Source organism: Brachycentrus maculatus, unplaced genomic scaffold, assembly GCF_059751285.1.
Source record: "Brachycentrus maculatus isolate JH-2025_06_01 unplaced genomic scaffold, ASM5975128v1 h1tg000023l, whole genome shotgun sequence".
NCBI classification, from domain to species: Eukaryota; Metazoa; Arthropoda; class Insecta; order Trichoptera; family Brachycentridae; genus Brachycentrus; species Brachycentrus maculatus.
In genome coordinates, this window is record NW_028280777.1 from 598,660 (window position 1) to 620,000 (window position 21,341).

The following is a 21,341-nucleotide window of genomic DNA, read 5'->3' on the forward strand; positions in this document are numbered from 1 at the left end:
ACATTGCATGTGAAGATAATAATTTGGCTAAAAATATGTATTAGCTAAAAATATGTAGTGACTTTACATGCAAAGAAGATGCATTTATTCAATTGGTATACTCCTACCATGACAATTTATTATGGGTTTTCAAATATTGCATATACAATTGCTGATTTTTTCTCTTTCATTTGTTGCAATTTTAAAAAATATGTAATTTTACATCCTATTTTTTTTTACGAATTTATCATAACATTATAAATAATCTTATCACTGAAGAGTTTTATGTTTTCATTTTTATTCTTAATGTAGTTTTGCATTCAAACTAAATTGCATATAAAAAATTAATAAAATAAAACTGTAATCCAAACTCTGCAATAATAGTAAAAAGCTATAATATGTAACAATAAAACTGCATGTAATTTCAAGAATATGAACAATATTTTTAGTTTGAAATTAAAATTATAAAGAAAAAAATATATACAGCATTTATGAAGCAATTTTGTGAGTAGCTATAAAAAAAATATTGTCATGGAACTGTACATCTCTACATAACAAGTCCTAATTAAGCAGATTTTTTTTTAAGGTATCATTTTGCAAGCTTTCCTTCCAAAATGCGACAAGTTCGGAAAAGGAAATGTAGTAATGGATTGATTCTGACCTCATGTTGATAAGGTACTGGGCAAGAGCCACTGCGTCAGGATTCCCGGTGATAGTGATAGTGCGATCGGTGGCACCGCCCTCACGCTCTTCGCAGTTGGAGATGCGGATCATGGCACCCGATATCTGTCGGATCTCTGCGATCTTCGTGCCCCCCTATTGGATAAAAAAAAGGCATTAGAAAAAATATATATATATGCAAGATTAAGTTTTCCAAAAAGTTATGATAGATAACACTAAAATACATTTATAATAAAAGTGGAACCGCGGAAATCCAAACAAGATTTTGACGAAAAACATATGTAGGAAAACTGAAAAACTGAAGAACACATTTTTTATGACATAAAATTATTATATATATATATATAACCAAATTTTGCTTAAAAATTATTGAAAAGTAAATAAAGTATACAGTAATATACCTGTATTGCTACTCGAGTACTGTAATATTATGTATATTGAAATGTAAAAGTTGCAAATAATGTACATACATATATCGTAGTCATACAGGAGAAAGTGACCAAGTGCATTTTTTACAAAAACGAGATTATTGACTAGTTGATGCCTTACTAGCTTAATATTGCCCTGAAAAAATCCCAAAGCGATTTTAAACTTGGAAGCATAAAATATTGACTTGTTAAAAATGACTAACTGCATTTATGTTTATTTTCTTGCCAAGCAAAAGTGACTTAAATGGCCCTCCTGAACATTTTACGTTTTATTAGTTGGTCACTTTCTCCTGTATGACTACGATATGTACCTTAAAAGAAACAACGTTATATAGTACTTCATTAACATTAGAGCTCACCAGAGAACTACAGTAACTGGAACTACTATAGTGTAAAGTACTATAGTGTAAAGTACTATAGTATGTATGTACTGTATAATAAATTTCTCACCTAATCCAAACTTCAAATCCAAACAGGTCACAGCCTCGATAAGTACAGATTTCCGGGGTTCCACTGTATTGAACTTAAAGGTGAGGGGGGATCAATGAAGAAGTGTAATTACCTTTCCAATAATGCATCCAATGAGTTCATTTGGCACAGTCATTTCGTGGGACTGTTGGTTGGAAGGGGGTTGGTTGCGGTTCTGTGAGGTGCGGAGTTGTGACCCGGCCAGAGCAGCCAAAGCTGTCAAATCCATATCTTTGTAAATAAGACTATATTATTCAAGAGTATCAGGAGGAAAGTAAAACAAGTAATAAAAGCAAAAACATACTCAAAATACTACACTCAAAATGTTAGAATACATATTTAGCGTTGAGATATTTATGACAGATTTTTTTTCCTTAACCTGTTAACCGGGGGGGGGCGCATAAATACGTCAAACGTAAACAATATCAGGTACGGGTAGGACATATGAATACATCCTTGAAATATGTGTTGCACCCTGGAACGGGCGGGACGTATATTTTTCCAACAACAAAGGTATTAGTCACCCATACATGTCTCTGCATGAATTTAAGACACGTAGTGAATCAGTATTCGCGCCCATTACAAGTTGCGTAATTGGACAGCGGACTGCCCGGTTACCAGGTTAAGTAAAGTTTGTATTATGATTCTTCTTCTAACCCTTATCCGCACCCAATGGTGCATAGGGCATTGTATAGAAGCAATGTTATCTTATCAATGTTATCAATGTTATCATTTAACACAAGAAGAAAAGGTGATCAGCCTTCCGCTTCAGGTATCAGTCCAGGGTTATATTAAATAAATATTAGACTGAAAAATCACTAATATTTATTTTGACCCTCTTGGGAATCGAACCCAGGACATTCAACACGGTAGCCTAGCGTGATAGCCACTACACTATGCGGACACAAGGGATTTTATATTATACTTAAAAATATTTTATGGAATAATTTTTATCATAAATGACAACACCTACAAATTGATTTAAAAGCCAAAGCAAAGAAGTCCACGACACGGTCAACACAAGATTGTCTATTTCCTATGGATTTTGCTTGTTGACGTGGCAAAGGTTAATTGATTTCCAGAGGTAATTTAACTGAATGACATTTGCGATTTCTCATTAACGCAAAATGATGAATGAAAATAGAGTTTGTATTTTCACCCGTTGACGAGAATATCTATAGTTCTCGAAACTAGATGTTCATATAAATAAACTCAAAAGTGGTCTTATACAAACGATTAAATAAAAAAAAATATATTCAGTTCATCATGTTATTCCAAAGTTTATAGCAAATCAATAAATAAATTTATTTGAATTGTTTTAAATAGTTCAAAAGTGATAGTTAAAATTAATTGGGTTTAAACCTTTAGAAAAGTCCGCAATTACTAATGTTTTCAGATCTCATAATCATTGATCATAAGGTAGCTTCATCCGAGTGAATCCGTGAGTTACGCTGACATGGTAATGTCAGGTTCATGAAAATATTCTAAACAACATCTAGACCCTTCAGATGCCTACCCTCTTGTCTCTTTGATCATCATTAAACAATGCGGACAGAAATAAACGAGTGATTTTAATTAGAAGTCCTTTTAAAAGAGTGGGATGATTCAACATTAAAATAATGTACACACCTGCAGGATTTAGTCCTCCCGTGCTTGTTGGAGTCAAACCGCCTAACCCTAATGCTGCTAACCCTGCTAAAGGATTCTTGGCTAATGCCCCCATCTGAAAAACATACACAAATTAAAACTCCTGAGACTCCTTTGAAAATGATACATTACAACATTTATCCTGATGGTGTAAGGCTGAACGAAACGTAATTCAAAAAACCGCTGATAAAATTTACTCGCAAGAAACCATTCAACTTATAGCATGTCAGAATGTTTAGTAAAATATAGGAAAATAAATTAATGTCCCTTTAAGCTACATTCTTAAGACTTCAAAATGTGATACAATCATTTTCATACTAATTTACAATATTGAACACTTTGGATATGTATTTATATGGTATAAAATGCCTATATATCATATTACGGTATTTAAAGATACAGTAAAATATACTTATGAATAATTTAAGTGTTGAATATTGCGGATGTTTGTATTATCTTCTGGGATGGGAGATTGCTGCTTAAAGGGAGTGACCTATTGGCGGTCTTCGTTAGAAATACACCATCGGGAGAAATGGGTAGCAAGTTTTCTTTCTGCGTGATTTCCTCTGGCACGGCTGGGATAGTGGATGGAGTATCAGCTGGAAGGTAAGATGAACATGGATAACTTCAGTAGTAGGGCTAGTCCAAACGGCCGAGTGGGTCGAATGAACATCCACAGATAGGAGACCCCGGGTGGAGGGCGACGGTGGCAGGGAGCCGCCCGATACTTGGACGAGGTGGGGTTCGTATCTGTGGATGCTCATTGAACGGACTCGGAAACTTCGAGCATGTGAGCTAGGGGTGGTGCTGCCCCCGGGTGAACACAGAAACGTATATTAATTTGAAATTTAATAACGAGAGTATTAGCGGAATTTACTGTGAGTACCAAATTACGTATAAAGAAAAATAAAACGAGTTCTGTGCATTTACTGTGATAAAGCCATGCACTCGTTCCCGGTAAGTCGTCTAGTCTTGGGAGGAATTGTAAGGCGGGAAACTGGATGCATCATATTGGGGTTTGGACCTTTTGCGTGGCTTTGTTACCGACGCGCTATCGTCGTGACGGTATCGCCATAACAGAGCGTCCGTCCTTTTAAACCGCCGCTTCACGCAAAAAGTATGATGGCAGTGCCAGAGAAACAAAGTAAGCTGCAGACAAAATACTTTACTCCAAAGCAAATCAAATAAATCATATCAGACCAAGTTAATTTACTGCCTATTCTCTACTGGCGGCTTGTTAAAGGAACAAATTGACAATCTGTATGTTACGAGGAGCTACATTTCGAGAGGGTTGCTATTTTTATTTTATTTATCATCTACGGGGTACATAGTATTGTTAAATAATGAAGGTAGCGTTATTTTATTAAGGGCATCAAAAAAGCAGGAAAAAATAAGGGTAATGCTTATTTTACAAAGGACAATACACTTTAATTTTTAAAGGAATATACCATTGTTGGTTTCGTAACAATATTTTTTTCTAGTACAGAGAATTACACAAATAAATTTCAAAAATATTTAATAGCTGCTCATAAACATTGAATAATCACAATAAAATTAAAAATTTAGAGGGCTTTCAGGGCCTTACTTAATTTTTTTTTTTTAAAAAAAACATGCCAATACATAAATGAATAAAATATAATACAGCGTCAATGGTACAATCTGTCATAAAAAAATAGGAAATATATAAATGAAGGCTGGTGTAGTTCAACTGATACTACAAGCACAAAAAAACATGCTGTGTTCAAACAACTTTATGTTTAACAAATTATATTATTAAAATTTTGTCATTGTAAAAATTGGTTACATTTTTGTTAATTTTTTTTCCTATTTAAACTATTTTTTGACAGGTTGTATACATTTTTACTCCACATGGATGTACAAGATAAAAATTATAATACGGTATCGAGACACAAAACATAATTCCGCTCGTCAACTGTGCGTGGATGGATAGAGTTGCAAGACTAGGGGGGTCTAGGGGGACAATAACATTCCCGGGGCAGCGCTATGGGTTCACTTCCAGTACGGGAAGCGGGATCGGGTACACCAAGACAAGTTCACTACGGTGGGGGGTTCTTTTAGGGGCAGCACCAAGCCTTATTATCCACCTCCCGCTTTTTATCAAACTTCATGATCTTTCCAACATTGCCAGTGAAATGACACACCCGAAAATTCTACGTCGTAAGCTAAATTTTGTTTTCATGACTTGCGTGTCGTAATTATCAGTGATCAAATAAAATTAATTTATTCAATAATTAACTTGTACATAACAAATTAACGTGAGCAACGAAAGGTAGAGGTTTTACTATCTCTTAATCTTCTTCTTATCTTCCCTTATCTGCACCCCAATGGTGTATAGGGCACTGCATCAAATTAACGCAGTGTTATCTTGATCATTAAAACATGAAGGAAAGGTGGTCAGCCCTCCTAGTCCAGGGCAATATTGAATAAATATTAGAGTGAAAAATCACTTATTTCACCCGCCCCCTGGGAATCAAACCCGGGACCTCCAGAACGGTTACCGAGTATGCTGACAATTACACTACGGAGACGGACTTAATTTAACTATAACCAGGCAGTTTTATGTAGGTTTAAAGGTTTGATACAGGTGTGCCTATTTCATGTACACCAATTTTTTTTCCACTAGCAGTCATTCTTTGAAGTAGATAATCACTGCAAAAGTCGCAACAGTTGGGATAGTGTTCAGTGGCAATGCGCGGGATCCAGTTTGAGTAAAGCGGGCGCCTCGCGGGACTCACGGCCGCCATCTGGTCCGGGTGGTGGTGGTGCAGGAGCGGGTGGTGGGCGTGGTGCGGGTGCAGCGCGGGCGGGTGGTGCGGCAGCAGGTGCGGCGGGGGCAGCGCGGCGGCCAGCAGCGCGGGCGGGTGCGCCGCCTTGAGCAGCGGCTCCGCGGGGTGCAGTGCCACGCCGTACACGCCGCCGCCCAGCACCGCCTGCTGCGCAACACAGGTTAGGCTCGCCCCGTACGCCTCGCCGCGCATGCGCCGCGCCAGCCCCAGGCAATAGCCCTCCTCCTCCTGCTTGCGTAGCCCCACAGGAGATAAACACCCACTCCACTCCACTCCGCACAATCAAATACCTCCATACAGTGATCCTGACAAGGAGCTTTACCAATCCTGGGATATCCGGAACCCCCAACATTTACATACTTATAACATTTTGAGTGTCTCTGGATTATCTCCAATTAGGAGTTATATTTTATATTTTTAATACTAAAGGGGCGCTAGCGTGTTTGGCGAAGGACATTATATACCTGTATACTTTCATGAGTTGACCGCCTTATGTGAAAAGATTTGGAAATACATAGACTACTTATTCATTTTCATTCTGTGATTTACTTTGTAAATACTTGTTATTTAATAAAAATTAATAGTCTCATTAATTGATTTGGCAGTCACTTTGTGGAAAAATCTATCCATTATTATTACTTAGATTAAAGTTTATTATTACAATGATTGCTGTTTTGCTAGAACTATAAAGATATACATATAGGTGGATGTCTCATGCGGAGAGGTAGAAAACTCAACCAAAATGTATACCTATATATCGTGGGTATACTGGCAAAAAACTTAAACTCTAAAATCACTTTTTTTAAAATTTAACCTGAATAAAATACTCGCTATGTAATAAACTAAAAGTTGAATTTACTTGCAAAACCACATAAATATGACATTTCAAAGTACTTAATGTATTTTGCGAGTTTATAGGACGTTGAAAACTTTATAATACTACATCATTAAGTCAAAATTGCATATTTTCGAGGTAATGTTTTTTGCATATGAACCCACGGTATATTATAGTAAAACAACATCGGGACGCGCAGAAAACAAATCCCCATCAACAAAGGTACCGCTACGACACTAAAAATATTAATATTGTGAATGTCGGAGTTTCCTGGGTTAAAACATCGAAGAATTAGATCAAACCCCATTTTCGAATCACGATTTGACACACATTTTAGGATAAGCTGATTGACTAGACAGTTCTTTCTAACTACCCCTCCATCCAACACGAGATGCAGTCGGCTTATTGACTGAACACATTTATAAATGGCAACATGTAGTCAAGACGCCCCGCCACACAACACAGATCCAGCAGTATAAGATGATTAGAAGGCCGATGTGGTTTGATGAACAGGATTGCATGATAACAAAAACACATTTCTGCCTAGTTAAATACATGAAGCAAAAGCGACAATGAAAATGAATTCCATTATTGAACATGTTTATTTATAACACTGTTTTATTCTGTGCCCACTATAGTTGCCATATTAACCGGATCCACGCGGCTCGCATAACCGTTTGTGTTTTTACAAGACATGCCCCATACGCGGCTGACATAAGCGTTTGTGTTTTCACTTTGCTCCAAGTTTCGAACCTCAGTTCAACTTGGAGGGATTTTTTCATGGTGTGGAACTTTGGATAAAATAATACGTCAATCCTCGGTCTTATGACATCTGTTGAAATATCTGACTAATAATTTGTAACATCACAAGGATAAATAAAACAACAGATCCCTGATTTTTCTTGCGGTCGGTAATTAGTCCGCGCCATAATCATGCCCTATATCTGTCTCACTCTCGACGCTACGCATCGCCAGTGGGTAAGAGTGACACACGATGCGTGCTTTGATTTATTTATGTTACGATCTAATTTGTTTATATTACGATATATTTCAAGAATAATGTGACACACGTGTATTATAGAGTACCAAAAAGGCACAATGAATCCCATTGAACGTTTTTGTTTAGGAAAATAAATCGTTTCTTAACTAAATACATGATAAAAGTAATCATTTAAAAAACGGCGAAATACCGCCGCGCACGGGCGTCTCTTAGGAACAAAGTTAACGCGTTTAAAAGGTTAAAAGAAGATTTATATTTTATTGCAGAACCTTAAACAATAATTATGACATTTGTGTGTAGATTCCGTTAAACACAGATTTGCGGCTAACAGGGTGTCCGCCTCTATAGTGTAGATTTTAGCGCATTTGGCTATCGATTACCGATTCGAGAGGGGTCAAAATAAATATCAGTGTTTCACAACCCAACACACAACAATTTAAGGTTTTTATAAAAATTTATGGCTGTTTTAACCTTTTTTTACTGTGATTTTATGACTAAATATTTTATTATCCCATTTGAAAACATGTTCTTTGTTGACATTGATTTGTAAAAATAACTAATAATCACATTTTTCCAATTCAAAATATAAAATAGACACTATTGTCCCTGTCCAATACTACTTCCAGCTATAAAAAAAAACTGTTCCTAAAATACGGCAACCATAGATAATAAACACAAGATGTAAGAACAGCAGTATTGCCGCGTATATAAAACAGAATTACCAGCAATACTATATTGGAAATCGACAAATTTATTTGCACATGGTTGTATTTAGTTGACTCCAATAAATACCCTCAGATCTCATAATCTACATATCATAAGGCAGCTTCACCAAGTGGGTTACAGAAAGTTACGCAACGTATGATTAAAACCTACAATGATCCATTAAAAGCATGGAAAACATTCTGTAACCCCACGAGATGCCCACCCTCTGTGCTTTTTTGTCATCACTGGGTATTATTTGTCTGTTGTCAAATCCATAGAAATGATCGTAAAATATCGTATACAAATACTTTATTTCTCAATTACCAAATTTTTAAATAATCTTCATCGACATTACAATTATCTCTATGGATTTTACCATAGACTAGTGTTTATATTTCTCTGAGGTTAGGTACATATTTACAAAGCACAAGATAATGTAATGTTTGAAAATTGCTGTTTTTCATCTATATTTTTAAAATTCCACATGAAAATGTACGATTTTAAAATGTTAGAAAAAAATCAAGGGATTTTTTTTATTAGACAGTATTTAATGCCTAAATTATCCAAGGTATAAAAAAAACCTCAGATAGTTTGAAGCGGTGAAACAGGCATGAAAAGTTAGAAAAGATTTTTGTGTTCATTTTTAATGAAGTGAGATCAAGGAAAACACTTTTTTAAACTTATTAGTATGAAAAAAATATATAAATACATACATCTTGCGCTGGTACTGCATAATTTCCTTGAATGGTGTACGCCTGACCTCCGGCCAATATGACTGGACCCCCCACTTGGGGCTTGGGTCTGTAAGGGATGGTTGCTCCCTTCGGCGGACTCTATGGAACAAACAAAAATAAACATTCAGTAAAAAAAAATGGTCTCTGCTAAACAAAGCTTCCTCAAATCAACCAAAGATACTGCCGTGAATATATAAGTTTCAAAATTTGAGTAGTGTGGTTGTCAATCATGGGTAGAATGGTGAATGTTAAATGTTCATAAAGTGATCACTTAAACCAGCCTGCAACAGGTTGTATGCCCTGTAAATACCCAGACATCCATATTCTTCTTCATCTATGTTGAGATGTCAAAATGTAAAAAATAGGATGTTATACTGATGATACTTTTTTACAAATATGTATGTACCATGATGACTGCTGAAAATTTCACATCGAAATATTCCGGTACTTTTTTAGTTTAAGTTCTAAAAATCTGTAATTGTCATCGATTAAAGGTACAAATATACAAATTAGGTTGACGTATTTGGTGACAATGCGTAAATATGCTTAAACTTTCACATCAAAATATTCAAGACACGCCAGGTGTTAATCACATTTACTTTGTTGTTAGTTCTCATTAATCAAAGGTAAAAATATACAGATTAGGTTGATTTAACGGCCGACAAAATATACAAATTAGATTTATATTATTGGTGTTAAAATTCACAAAGGAGATTGATTTATTATAATAAAAATATTCACCTCGAGCATGACACAGCATATGTGATAAATGCACTGCGTAATAGCTTCAGACGTTCCACTTATTGTCACGGCACGTTCCGTTGAGTTCGGTAACATTTCACCAGCAACCTGGAAAAGGTAAAAAAAAACAGTTCCTTTTATTATTTTTAATTTATGTTTTACTTAGTAAATACCGCTATTTCTTAAAATTTATTGTGACACGTATTTCGATGCATAGTCTCTAAAATTTTTAATTAACGATATTTTCTTTTATCAGCAAATACCCTCAGATCTCATAATCATATGTATCATTAGGCAGCTTCATCTTCAAAACCTTCCAACAGTTACGCAAAGCATAATCAAACACTTTGGTCAACACAAAACATCGGTGAAGACAGCCGTTATCCAGTTTGTCAAGATGCCCGCCCTCTGTGCAGTTTTGTCGTCATTGGGTATGAAAAATTGCCATTTGTTTGAATGAAATAGGAAACACATTATGATACATTTGTTCTCGGCCATCTACAACTATGTAATAAAAGATACAGGGAAATAGATAAAAGCTCAGCTCAGTGCTCCGCAACAAGGTGCCGTGAGCCGGAAACAGGTTTGCCGTGGTTAAATTTAATGTACTGGACATTTTACAATTTTTCATGGTGTATTTAATTTGGACACAGCAGTAACAAAAAACGCGCTAAGAGCGTCAGAAATGGAGACTCTAAGGAGCATATCTGGCAAGAGTCTACGAGATAGAATAAGAAACACCAGGATAAGAGAAATATGAGAGATAGAAGACGTCGTTAGGTGGGAAAGACATCGAAGAAGACAACAGAAAACATATGTGTATGTGAGAAGAATGGAACCATCCAGTCTTCCCGGCCATTACAGTCTGCACGGCAAACCCCAAAGTAGACAACTTCCAGAACGACCACCAAAGAGGTGGATTGATAGCTGAGAATCAACATCGCAAGAGGCTAATTCCTCTTAAAAACAGTTTATGAGGCCTACACCAAGAAGATTTAATATACAATGATAAATTATTTTTTATAATATTGTCTATTTTTCATAGTGTAGTATTGAATAATTATTAAAACTGAATAATATTTCAATGACACTCTCTTTATCATTATCGTTCACTTTGTGTAATACCACTTTTATAAACACTTATTCGTGACTACCGTAACATGGTATTACACAAAGTGAATGATGAATGATAAGAGTGTTATTGTATTACCATACCACAAAGTTATAAATGCTTTTAATATAAAAAATAATATTTTTTCAACGGTCTATTTATTTTACCTATTAGCTTTTGGTATGCCGTGGAATTGTAGGAAGAATTTTGGGGTGTCGCAGGTGTGGAAAGGTTGCGGAGCCCTGGTATAATGGATCGAGATATGGGACATTACCTGTATATTGGCACCGGTAACGTCTCTGATCTCCTTGATTTTGGAGCCGCCTTTTCCAATAAGCGAGCCGCACTGACTGGCGGGCACGATGAGGCGCAGCGTGATGGGCGGGCGGGGATGCCCGGAGGCCCCACCGCCACCCCCTCCCAGCTCTCCAAATTGTGAACACCACTGTAAATAAAAAAAAATATATACCATTAGTTCTCCACTCCCTTAACCCTTAGAGTGCGAACCGTCGATAGATCGACTCTCTATTAATGCGTATAAAGTGCGGAGCGTCGGAATACCGACTATTGCACAATTCGATTTAGGTATCGACCTGTACGGACGTGTCTTAGTGCGCGCTGTAATTATTTTGCTGTGAATTTAACATTGATTTTTGTATTTTTTTAAGAAAAAGTTTTTTATTTCTACCTACAAAATGTCAAATTCGTCAAGTAGTGATGATGAAAAGCAATTAGCAATTTACGCAAAATATGGGAAAATAAGCACTATAAGGGTTAAAGCTTATTTGTATGAAGAAGCTTCAAGCCAATTGCTCGATGAAGAGGCGCCGGATAAGTCAACATTTTCTATATCGTAACTTCTGAGTTGCCAGTTTATAGTAACACATTCTCATCAATATAAAACCGCGTAACTAATTATACCTAGTGAAAGCAACACTGCCTCTCATATTATTATCCGCTTCCACAAAGCAGTGGTGGCACATTTGGCTACCATGCTACCAATGGCGAGCACAGAGTTTTTCATCAGGATAGGTTGTAAAAGTGTAGGGTAAGGATAAGGCATAGTGGGCACTGGTCGTGTTTCTATGTAGAACGGGAGTAATCCAGGGTAGGCACTGCTTTTCTGCCTATATAGATACATGCCTCTGCATGCTATGTTTAAGGTTACAGGTCTTTTTTTTAAATTACCTAACGTCCAAGTGACTCTGAAATCTAGCTACGACTTATGTAACACCACTTATCATGACCCTACTCAGGCTTCAACTTATAAAGTTTCATAGCCTATGCCTACTCATGAGTGGATTTACTCTTTATGATCAAAGTTACTATAATTTCATGTAATTCGTGAGTGAAAATTCTAGGCAAAAACACTCGCTAGGTTACAGGTTAGATTTTCTAGGGATTTAATTTTAATTTTAAATTTTTTTAATTCTAATATTTACTTAATAATATCCTAGACCTGAAGCATTGATCGCCTTGTGTTCACATGCCCCGTGGTAAATTCAGCATCACTTAGAAGCAGTGCACTCTGCGCCATCGCTCACAAATAAGGGTCAATTTGCACCATTTCGATGACAAATGCCATTTTAACTAATATCATTCTGGCACTGGTGAAGCTTGGCAGGAGGGCTATTGGTATCCTGAACCAGATCTCAAGTGATATTGATATTTTTCATGTGACAGTGCCAGCTCATCACCTAATGATTTCTCTGAGGTCCTATCTCATCTAAGATTTTATGAAATTGATAGTTATTTGTATTTAATTATTATATTTTTAAAATAAAATTATTGTAATAATCGTTTAACAAGTAAAGTCAGCATTCATTTTCCAAAAATGTTGTCACATAAAAGCTTTAAATAGTTATTTTATTTATTGTTTCGGCATTAACTTAGTGGTAAGACATGTTACAATGATTAAAGAAAACACTTGTTTTTTACCACTTGAGTTTTATTATAGACTACATGTTTCAGAAGTTAAACTTCCATCATTCAGGTCTGTATAATAATAGTTAAAACAAATTTATCTTGAAACCTTTATCGAGTTATTCATTTACGAGCTATACATGAAATATGAATATTTGATTAATTTGTACTTTCCATATATGAATAGCTTCATTAGAATATACGAGAGAGAATTCGGGAACCAAAACTATTGTAAATTAGAGTAAATCTCATAAACCCCAATTTATTTAACAAAAGACATGGCAACATTCAACCTCTCTGATTTTCAAGGCATTTTACGGAATGAATAATATTTATATATCAATGGTATGACATTAAACCTCTGATTTTCATAACATTTTACGAAATGAACAATTTTTTATAACAATGGTATAATTTATTAAATACAACCCTGGACTGGTACCTGAAGCGGAAGGTTGATCATCTTTCCTTCGTGTATTTAACGATCAAGATAACACTGTTTATATTACAATGCAGTGCCCTATGCACCATTGGGTGCGTATAAGGGTTAGAAGAAGAATAATAATTTAATAACATGTTTATTCTTCTCAGTTTTTTTCATATACAGTGGAAACACGAGTTAGATTTTTTTATTTGTTCTCGATGTCGTGCTGGGCCCCGGCCGTGGATCGTTTGCAGAGTAATGTGTATAAAACCGACCCCACGACAATTTCTGCACTAAAAAAAAAATCATTCATGAAGTTAACGGCATCCCGACGTCGCTTGCCTAGCGAGTGGCACGGAATACTGAGGCCAGATTCCAGGAGTGTATCTGACATGACGGTCTACATTTAGACAAAATAATTTTTAAGAAAACAATCCGCACTTCTTAGTAATAGTTATTGAAATAAATGTTTATCTTTTGCAGTTTATTTTTTATTAAAAATTTAAATCCTAATTCTGCCACCGGACCCCCTATACTCAATAATCACTAAAAAGATAAAGAATAAATAGCATCTGTATTTATTTAATTGATTGTGACAAAGAACTTTCAATATATACTCAAGCTGTACAATTTGAATAAATAATTTAAACTACTTTTGTATCATGTATTTACTGATTTGCAATGACTACATTTGGTTTGGTGTTATTCATCGGCTACAAAGTATACATTTGTTTAAAATATAATATTTCCACGTGTATAAATAAACTTTGGAGAGTGGTTTTGACTTACTTCCTCGAATTTCTTGCAGATAAGGGTGAATGCTTTGAAAATGGCATTTGTGGGTCCGGTCACTGTTACGATCCTCTCAGGACATGAACCATCCGATATGTTTATCTTAGCTCCAGACTGTAAATTAAAAATAAAACATTGAATTAATAACAATGCAATGCATAAAAATATCACTAGTAACAGTAAATGATAACAAACTTTTTTTTAAACTGTTTTTAAATATACAGATGTTTCAAAATAATGTTTATACATATTTGTTTTGCTTACTGTGTAAAGGCAACAAATTCAAAAAAGTTCAGAGGCTTAATCATTTGCCTGAAAATTTATACGCAAAACGCTAACCGCTGTTTTAAGCGTGATTGTAAAGGCAGCCATTTTTAAATATCATAACCTGATTATTATAGAAAATACCCTCAGATCTCATAATCTATGTATCATTAGGCGGCTTCATCTCAAGAAAACAACAAAACATTACGCAAACATCCTGATAATGCTTGGTTCCCGAAAAAAACATGAGAACAATGTGATGCTGTCTCTTTTAATGCCCACCCTCTGTGTTATGTTTTCATCACGGGGTATATATTATGCAGGTATATGAACGCTAAACTTGGCTGAAATAGTAATATTGGGAAAAGGAACAAAGACAACATTGTGAGTAAAAAATTGAATTTACATTATGATTAAGGGATACAAAATGTCTGATGTGTTAACAGGTCGCTCACTCCTTTCAAGAACGTCATAAACCAAAAAACTTGATTTTTCAGGAGAACGTTTTTGAAGTTTAAAAATATAATACAATGTTTTAAAAATGAATATCAAGCCAATTACTGAACTTTTTACTGTGCAACAGATCTTTTTAGGTAAAACCTGAGGGTTTTTTCTGTAACTGAAAAATATTTAGTTTTTTTTAAAAAATAACTAAGCAGTACCTTTTCTTCAAAATGCAAAAACAACACTTTCTGTCCTGTAGCGGGTAAATATTAAGTTGAAAATATGCCTCTTTTGCTGGGATATAGTACATTTTTTGGGCATTCCGAAAACATGCAAAACTGAAAATTGACCATTTTTGATTTATGACGTTCTTGAAAGGAGTGAGCGAGGTGTGTTCTAGTAACAAAAAAATAATTGTATGCTCACATACAAATACAAAGAATGCAATTCAATATGAACATTGAAAGATATCCTTTCATTGGTATATGAGTTCTTTTGGGAGATTTTCGTGAGTTACAAAGATATGTAAAGTAATGATATTTCGTCAGGATAATCATTGAATTTTGTTTCTATGTTTACATATTTCTACAGATATATTTACATTTTATATCTATTTACCTCTTCTCTGAAGCGTTTTACGATTTCACCCTTCTTTCCGATAATGCTTCCAACTTCCTGCAAAAATAAAAACAAAATATATAATTAATTATTGCAAGGACAAAATATGTATGTGCAGTGTGTGTACATTAAATAAGTGGTATTTCAACCTGCAACTATGGGATAGGATTTATGTATGCTAGAGAATAAAATATTTTAAATTTATTAGTTATTTTGGGTCCCAGACAACTTAACTAAAAAAATTTCAACATTTTTAATAACAAGCCGCTTAAGCCTACAAAAATAGTATGAAATCAGAATATTTGTGAACATAATGAGACTAGAAGATTTTTTAAAATAAAATAAACATATGAATTAAAAAATATATATAAATGTTTGGAAACCATTTTGTAAAAAAAAACTTTTCCAACTGTTGCTTATGTTCATACCTAATTATAAATTTAATTGAAGAATAAAATTTATATTCCGGATATTTTCTGATACTAGGCATGTCGTCTCTAGAAAATAGAAATTAATTTACTAGTGGAAAATAAAATCCTGCACTTTAGAACTAAGATGCTACCATAGATCACAAGCCGACTCATTTAGTCAATTAGTGGAAAAATAAATAAACTCAGAACAATTGTTTTAGTTTAAACGCCTCATAAAATGTCATGTCATCAACATGTTATCTAAGCGATGCAGAGAAAAATATCAAATTAAGTTTGTCAGCAAAAAAACAACAACAGTCCGTCTATTATTAGCTGAACCCATCTATTATAAGACAGAATACATGTGTACATTTTCAATTATGTCTCTCGGTCCTGAGCTATGTCACGCATTATATCATCAGCAGAGTGTTAGTATATCAGGGATCACTTGGCCGTGTGAGGGTACTCCCTAATCAAATATGTGCTGGCAGCTAACTTGAATGCTTCTTCAGTCGGTCGCTTGAACCTCTATTCCTGGGTCATTACACCAGTAGGAAACCAGTGCTAGAGAGATAAATCAATTTCAAAACTGCACGCAGTAAATCAGGATTATGAAAATGTTACTGAAACATGCATATTTTATTAGTGCCATAAATATTTATTTTTTAATTATATCATTGTTATCTATATTGTAATGGATATTCTAATCATGAATAGTGTTATCTATAACTTTATTACGCACGGCAGTTTATTGCATACAATATTATCAATAAAAAGGAGAAATAATATTTATTAAACGACAGCAAAAAGAATACTTTCATAAAATAATGAAAATGATATAATAAAATAAAGCACTAAAGAAATAAATTGTAGATTAAATAATGCCAAAATATATTGATGGGAAATATTATTTTTCTGCTCAATCCATTGGTTAAAACTTCGATATCTATAGAAATACGTCCCTTACATAAAATATTATGATTTTTTTTCATTGTTTTTAAAACTTGCCTAACAATATAATTCTAAGTACATCTGAAAACAACCAGTAAATATGTGAATAATTTAAGTGCATTATTCATGTAATTGATATTTAGAAATCTTCAAGAAAATATATCAGTGTAAGAAACATTTTATAATTTTTTTTAAAAACCCTAAGGACAAGGAGCCTATCTTTAAAACAATTAAGGTTAGCTAAATTACATAAAACAATACGGGATAGCTTAAATTTTATACAACTTTTAAAATGGTTAACGTTTCAATAAAAGTTTTAATTGAAAAAGTACAAGCAACACCAATTCAAAATAAAAATAAAGTTTTTTTTCCATCTCTTAAAAATCTGCTGCTTGTGCTTTACGTTAATTAAGAGACATTAAAAAAAGGTGATTAAGTAGTTTAAAAAAATAAAACAATTCTTTAATACTATGTGTAAATTTATGTAAGAAATATTAAAATCAAACGCCGATTCTTTGAGTCTACTAAATTGTATTTTATTGTTAAAAATACACAAAAATAAATTTTGTAACAATTGTTTCGCCTTGTTATTTTATAAAATTAATTTTAAAAACTGCTTGTTAACATAATTTAGCTATTCCCTGTGATATCTACACCAAGTAACTAAAATGAGATTTATATATAAAACGCAAAATGATAATAACGACACAATGTTAAGTCCAACAATTGTGTCTAAGGAGTGGGACATTATTTTCTGAGAGTGTTTTCCGTACAAAATCAATAAAAGATTATTGAGTGACAAGAGTTGATACGCACTGCATGTGTCTGATGACTGGACAAAGGCCAAGTCTTACTACACATTGGCAGATAGCCAGAATAGATGCTGATACGTCCAGGACACAATAAAATCACTACAGATCTATTCAATTTACGAGGCGATAAATATCCTTTACCTCTATAGGTGTACACAATGTGAGATAATTAACTACAACGGGCAAGACATTTAACTGTGTGTAACCAGTTAAAGTCTCTGTTACTTCAATCACAAGATTGAAACCATCTGGTTTTAGGTCTTTTAAATGATGTCAAGATATTTTATATTGTTTTAATGATAACATTTAGCAAACTGTATGATAAAATGAAATTTGTAAGTTATGTAATTTTTCTACGAAAACATTTCTAAAATCCATACATTTCAAGATTGTTGAATGGTTACTTGTTGATTGAGAGTAGTCTTGACATTCTCAAGACTCCATTTTAAATTATTTTAGTGTCATAAAAGCATCCTGGAATTATAATATCATAAAAATAAACAAATATGAGTTTTTAAAAAAAAGCAGACAAACAATTCAACGTGTTCATGTTTAATTGTTTTCCATTTTATATTGATAGAACAAAATAATAAAATTGAAATGGTAGCACTCTTAGTTAAAAAGATATATTGTAAAAAATATATGTACATAACACATGTGTATATGAGTGACTATATCTGATATATCTGAAAAAAAACAGCTGATGTCAAAGCTGGGATACTTATTGTGATAAAATAAGTTGATGTGCTTGTATATGGAGTGTATAAAACACAATTGTAACCACTATTAAATCAATTTATACGCATGTGAATATGTATTTCTATTGTGAAATATCTGGATACAATATAATAAACAGAGAAATGTTTCATTTACTAAACATTATCATCCAAAGTTACTAGTAAATATATTTTCTATTTTATTTTATCCTGCAACAAAAATAAATGTACAGACGCGAGGGATAGATTTTCCAGAGAATGCAGTGAAGTATAAAAATGCGGATTAAAAGTGAGAAACTTGATATGTATTTCCAGCACCCCTACGAATGCACTTCATGCACTAATGAGATTTCCACCTGATTGGATTATACGACCTGGGAAATATAAATTCTGCATATTTTATGATTTCGTTTGTGATGCACAACACACAAGGAAACTCAATACCAACACTGATTGCAATTTAGAATACACTTTATCAACTAAAATGAAATGCAACGATTTTACAAAATAATAGTAAGTATAAAAACAAAAAAAGAATAACAAACAGACAGCCTATATCATTTTTTAACTATACCAGAGCTTTTTAATAGTGGTTCTTGAATTTTTATTTATTTATTTGGCCATGAAAAACTAATTAGTCCAATTAAAAATGTTATCTTAACCAAAGCAAAATATTAAAATTGCATAATTCCTTGGACATTAACCTTGTGTAATATTTAAAACATTGTACAAAAGCAGTATTATCATTTGACAGCCTATATTATCTTTTAACTATACCAGAGCTTTTGAATAGTGGTTCTTGTAAAAAAAATGATAAATTGACAGAATGTGTTTTATTTAAGAACATGAGTTGAAAAAAGGTTGAAAACAAAGAGAATAATTTTTTACATCAATTCATATTAAATTCAATACAAAAAGAGAAATTAGTATATTGGGTAGATGATGTGAAAATGACATACGTATATTTTGTCTAATACATACAAACATCTTACACAATTCTTAATGACATCGAGGGTATACTAAAAGAGAGGTAGAAAGTTTCTTGATTTAACTTTATGTTGTATTATTATTATTATAAGTTGAATTCAGGGTATACCCGTGTAATCAGCGTTGAAATCAAGAATGTGTAATTTGGTAACTTTGTATATAAATTACACATAATCTTGGTTGCCCTATAACATGAAACCGTGTATGTATACTTTTTGTGGCTTCCCCACAAGATGGAAACAAATACCGAATGATTACTGGAAATAGTTTAGAATAACTCATTACGAATGTTGGTTGCTTGGAAATTTGCCTGGCATAAAAACTATGAAAGAAGCACTCTATGAAATAATTTCAACATCGATTGGGTCTGAATGTTTAAATGCAGATATTTTCATATCAAAATTTCAACTTCATCACTAGATTTTTCTTACAGAGCATTAATAATAAACACATTGAATATACAAATACCACATCATGAATATTATCTAATTGTACAAAAGCAGTATTTCACTTCAACTCATGTTTTAGTTCATAAGTTTTCAGTGCCTAGCAATTTGAGATAAATAACTTTGAAAACTAGAATATTACTTTAATTTCTTAGGGAGAAATTTAAATGTGTAGGATACAGAAAAAAACAGTTTGTTGGTCAAATTGATACATTATTCTAATCAGAATGAGCAGATTACTGCAATGGTAAATCAAAACAAGTGATCAATTATCTTCATCACAGAATTATAATCCCCGAATGATTTGATGTACAGGAAAAAATCTATAGATTTGAAAAATTGTTACAAGAAGTTTCTTCCCAACACACTTCATATGTAGATGAAAATTATTTGAGACGTTTTGACGAAAATATAGGTTAAATTTAGGAGAGCTAATCATCAAAATGAATAATGCTGAAAAAGAAGGTTAGAACTGCGTTAAGTAACCACCCATTCTACCACCTAAGTACCACTTACATTCCAGATTTTTTTAACGGTGGTTGTGTCATCTCCCGAAGACTCTAGACTGTATCCTAAAGATGGGGGCTGCCCGGAGTCATTTCGTTGTAACGTACCACGTTACGATGCGAGCATTCGTACAGTCAGTACAGCGAGCCGAGCTGCTCGCCACTCGTTCCGAGTGCTCCATCCGAAGCCGCATACTCGCCGCGAATGTTACATTACGACGAAATGCTTCGGTCAGTCCCCACCTTAAAGTGATTGACCTATTCACAGTGGAGTAAGTATAGAACGCATATTGGACTACGCTCGTAGAAATTGCACTCGGCCAAAGTTAATAGTATATACGCATCAGTCTGAAAAATGAGTGCCAAGGTTCGTTAGTAGTCAGGCAGGGGGTACTAGAAGTGGAGACTGCGGGTGAAATGATAAAACTAAAGGTTAAGGGGCGGGTGGGACGGGTCTTACCTTTCCTTGCATTATGAGTCTAATGGTGAGGGTGACCTTGGAGTCCTCATCGTGGAGGGAGGGTTTGGATTCCACGTCCATGCTGGAAGTAGTGCAGTCGCTCGAGTCACGCGGAATGTTGGCAGCTTAAAGGAGTATACGGGCTCTATCTACTGGCTGCAGCAGGCGGGGGAAGCTGGAAAACACGCCTTGTATTAACTCGAGGAATCTCCCAACATTTCGGCTTGGGCAGGGATTGCTGGGGTCATTTCCAAAGGGTACTAATGAGGTACACGAGTTAGCAAACCTATATCGACACGCCAAACATATAGTCGGATGAGAAAAAATGCAGGTATTGTGCTACAAGACTAAACATTATTTGAGGGTGTTGGAAGCAAGAACTATCCTAAGCTTAGAACTATCCACTAATATTGAAAAATGAATTATCGATGCCGAAACAAAGTTCACATAAT

The 21,341-nt window shown here is 34.2% G+C and overlaps 1 protein-coding gene across 17 annotated transcripts in view; it reads right to left on the reverse strand.

Moving 5' to 3' along the window:
* LOC148313091 (poly(rC)-binding protein 3-like) overlaps nt 1-21,341 on the reverse strand; it is an 87,274-nt gene that overhangs the window by 7,055 nt on the left and 58,878 nt on the right. For 4 of the 17 annotated variants that reach the window (XM_088268431.1, XM_088268384.1, XM_088268367.1 and 1 more), the window contains exons 2-11: nt 20,890-21,064; nt 15,602-15,658; nt 14,273-14,389; nt 11,411-11,581; nt 10,026-10,133; nt 9,264-9,383; nt 5,960-6,241; nt 3,186-3,279; nt 1,651-1,787; nt 641-795 (exon numbers count right to left, since the gene is read on the reverse strand). In XM_088268431.1, coding sequence (XP_088124557.1) covers nt 641-795; nt 1,651-1,787; nt 3,186-3,279; nt 5,960-6,241; nt 9,264-9,383; nt 10,026-10,133; nt 11,411-11,581; nt 14,273-14,389; nt 15,602-15,658; nt 20,890-20,970 — 1,322 coding nt within the window. In that variant the 5' untranslated portion in view covers nt 20,971-21,064. The remainder of the gene's footprint in view (nt 1-640; nt 796-1,650; nt 1,788-3,185; nt 3,280-5,959; nt 6,242-9,263; nt 9,384-10,025; nt 10,134-11,410; nt 11,582-14,272; nt 14,390-15,601; nt 15,659-20,889; nt 21,065-21,341) is intronic. The other 13 variants (XM_088268474.1, XM_088268484.1, XM_088268449.1 and 10 more) reach the window with 7 other exon arrangements.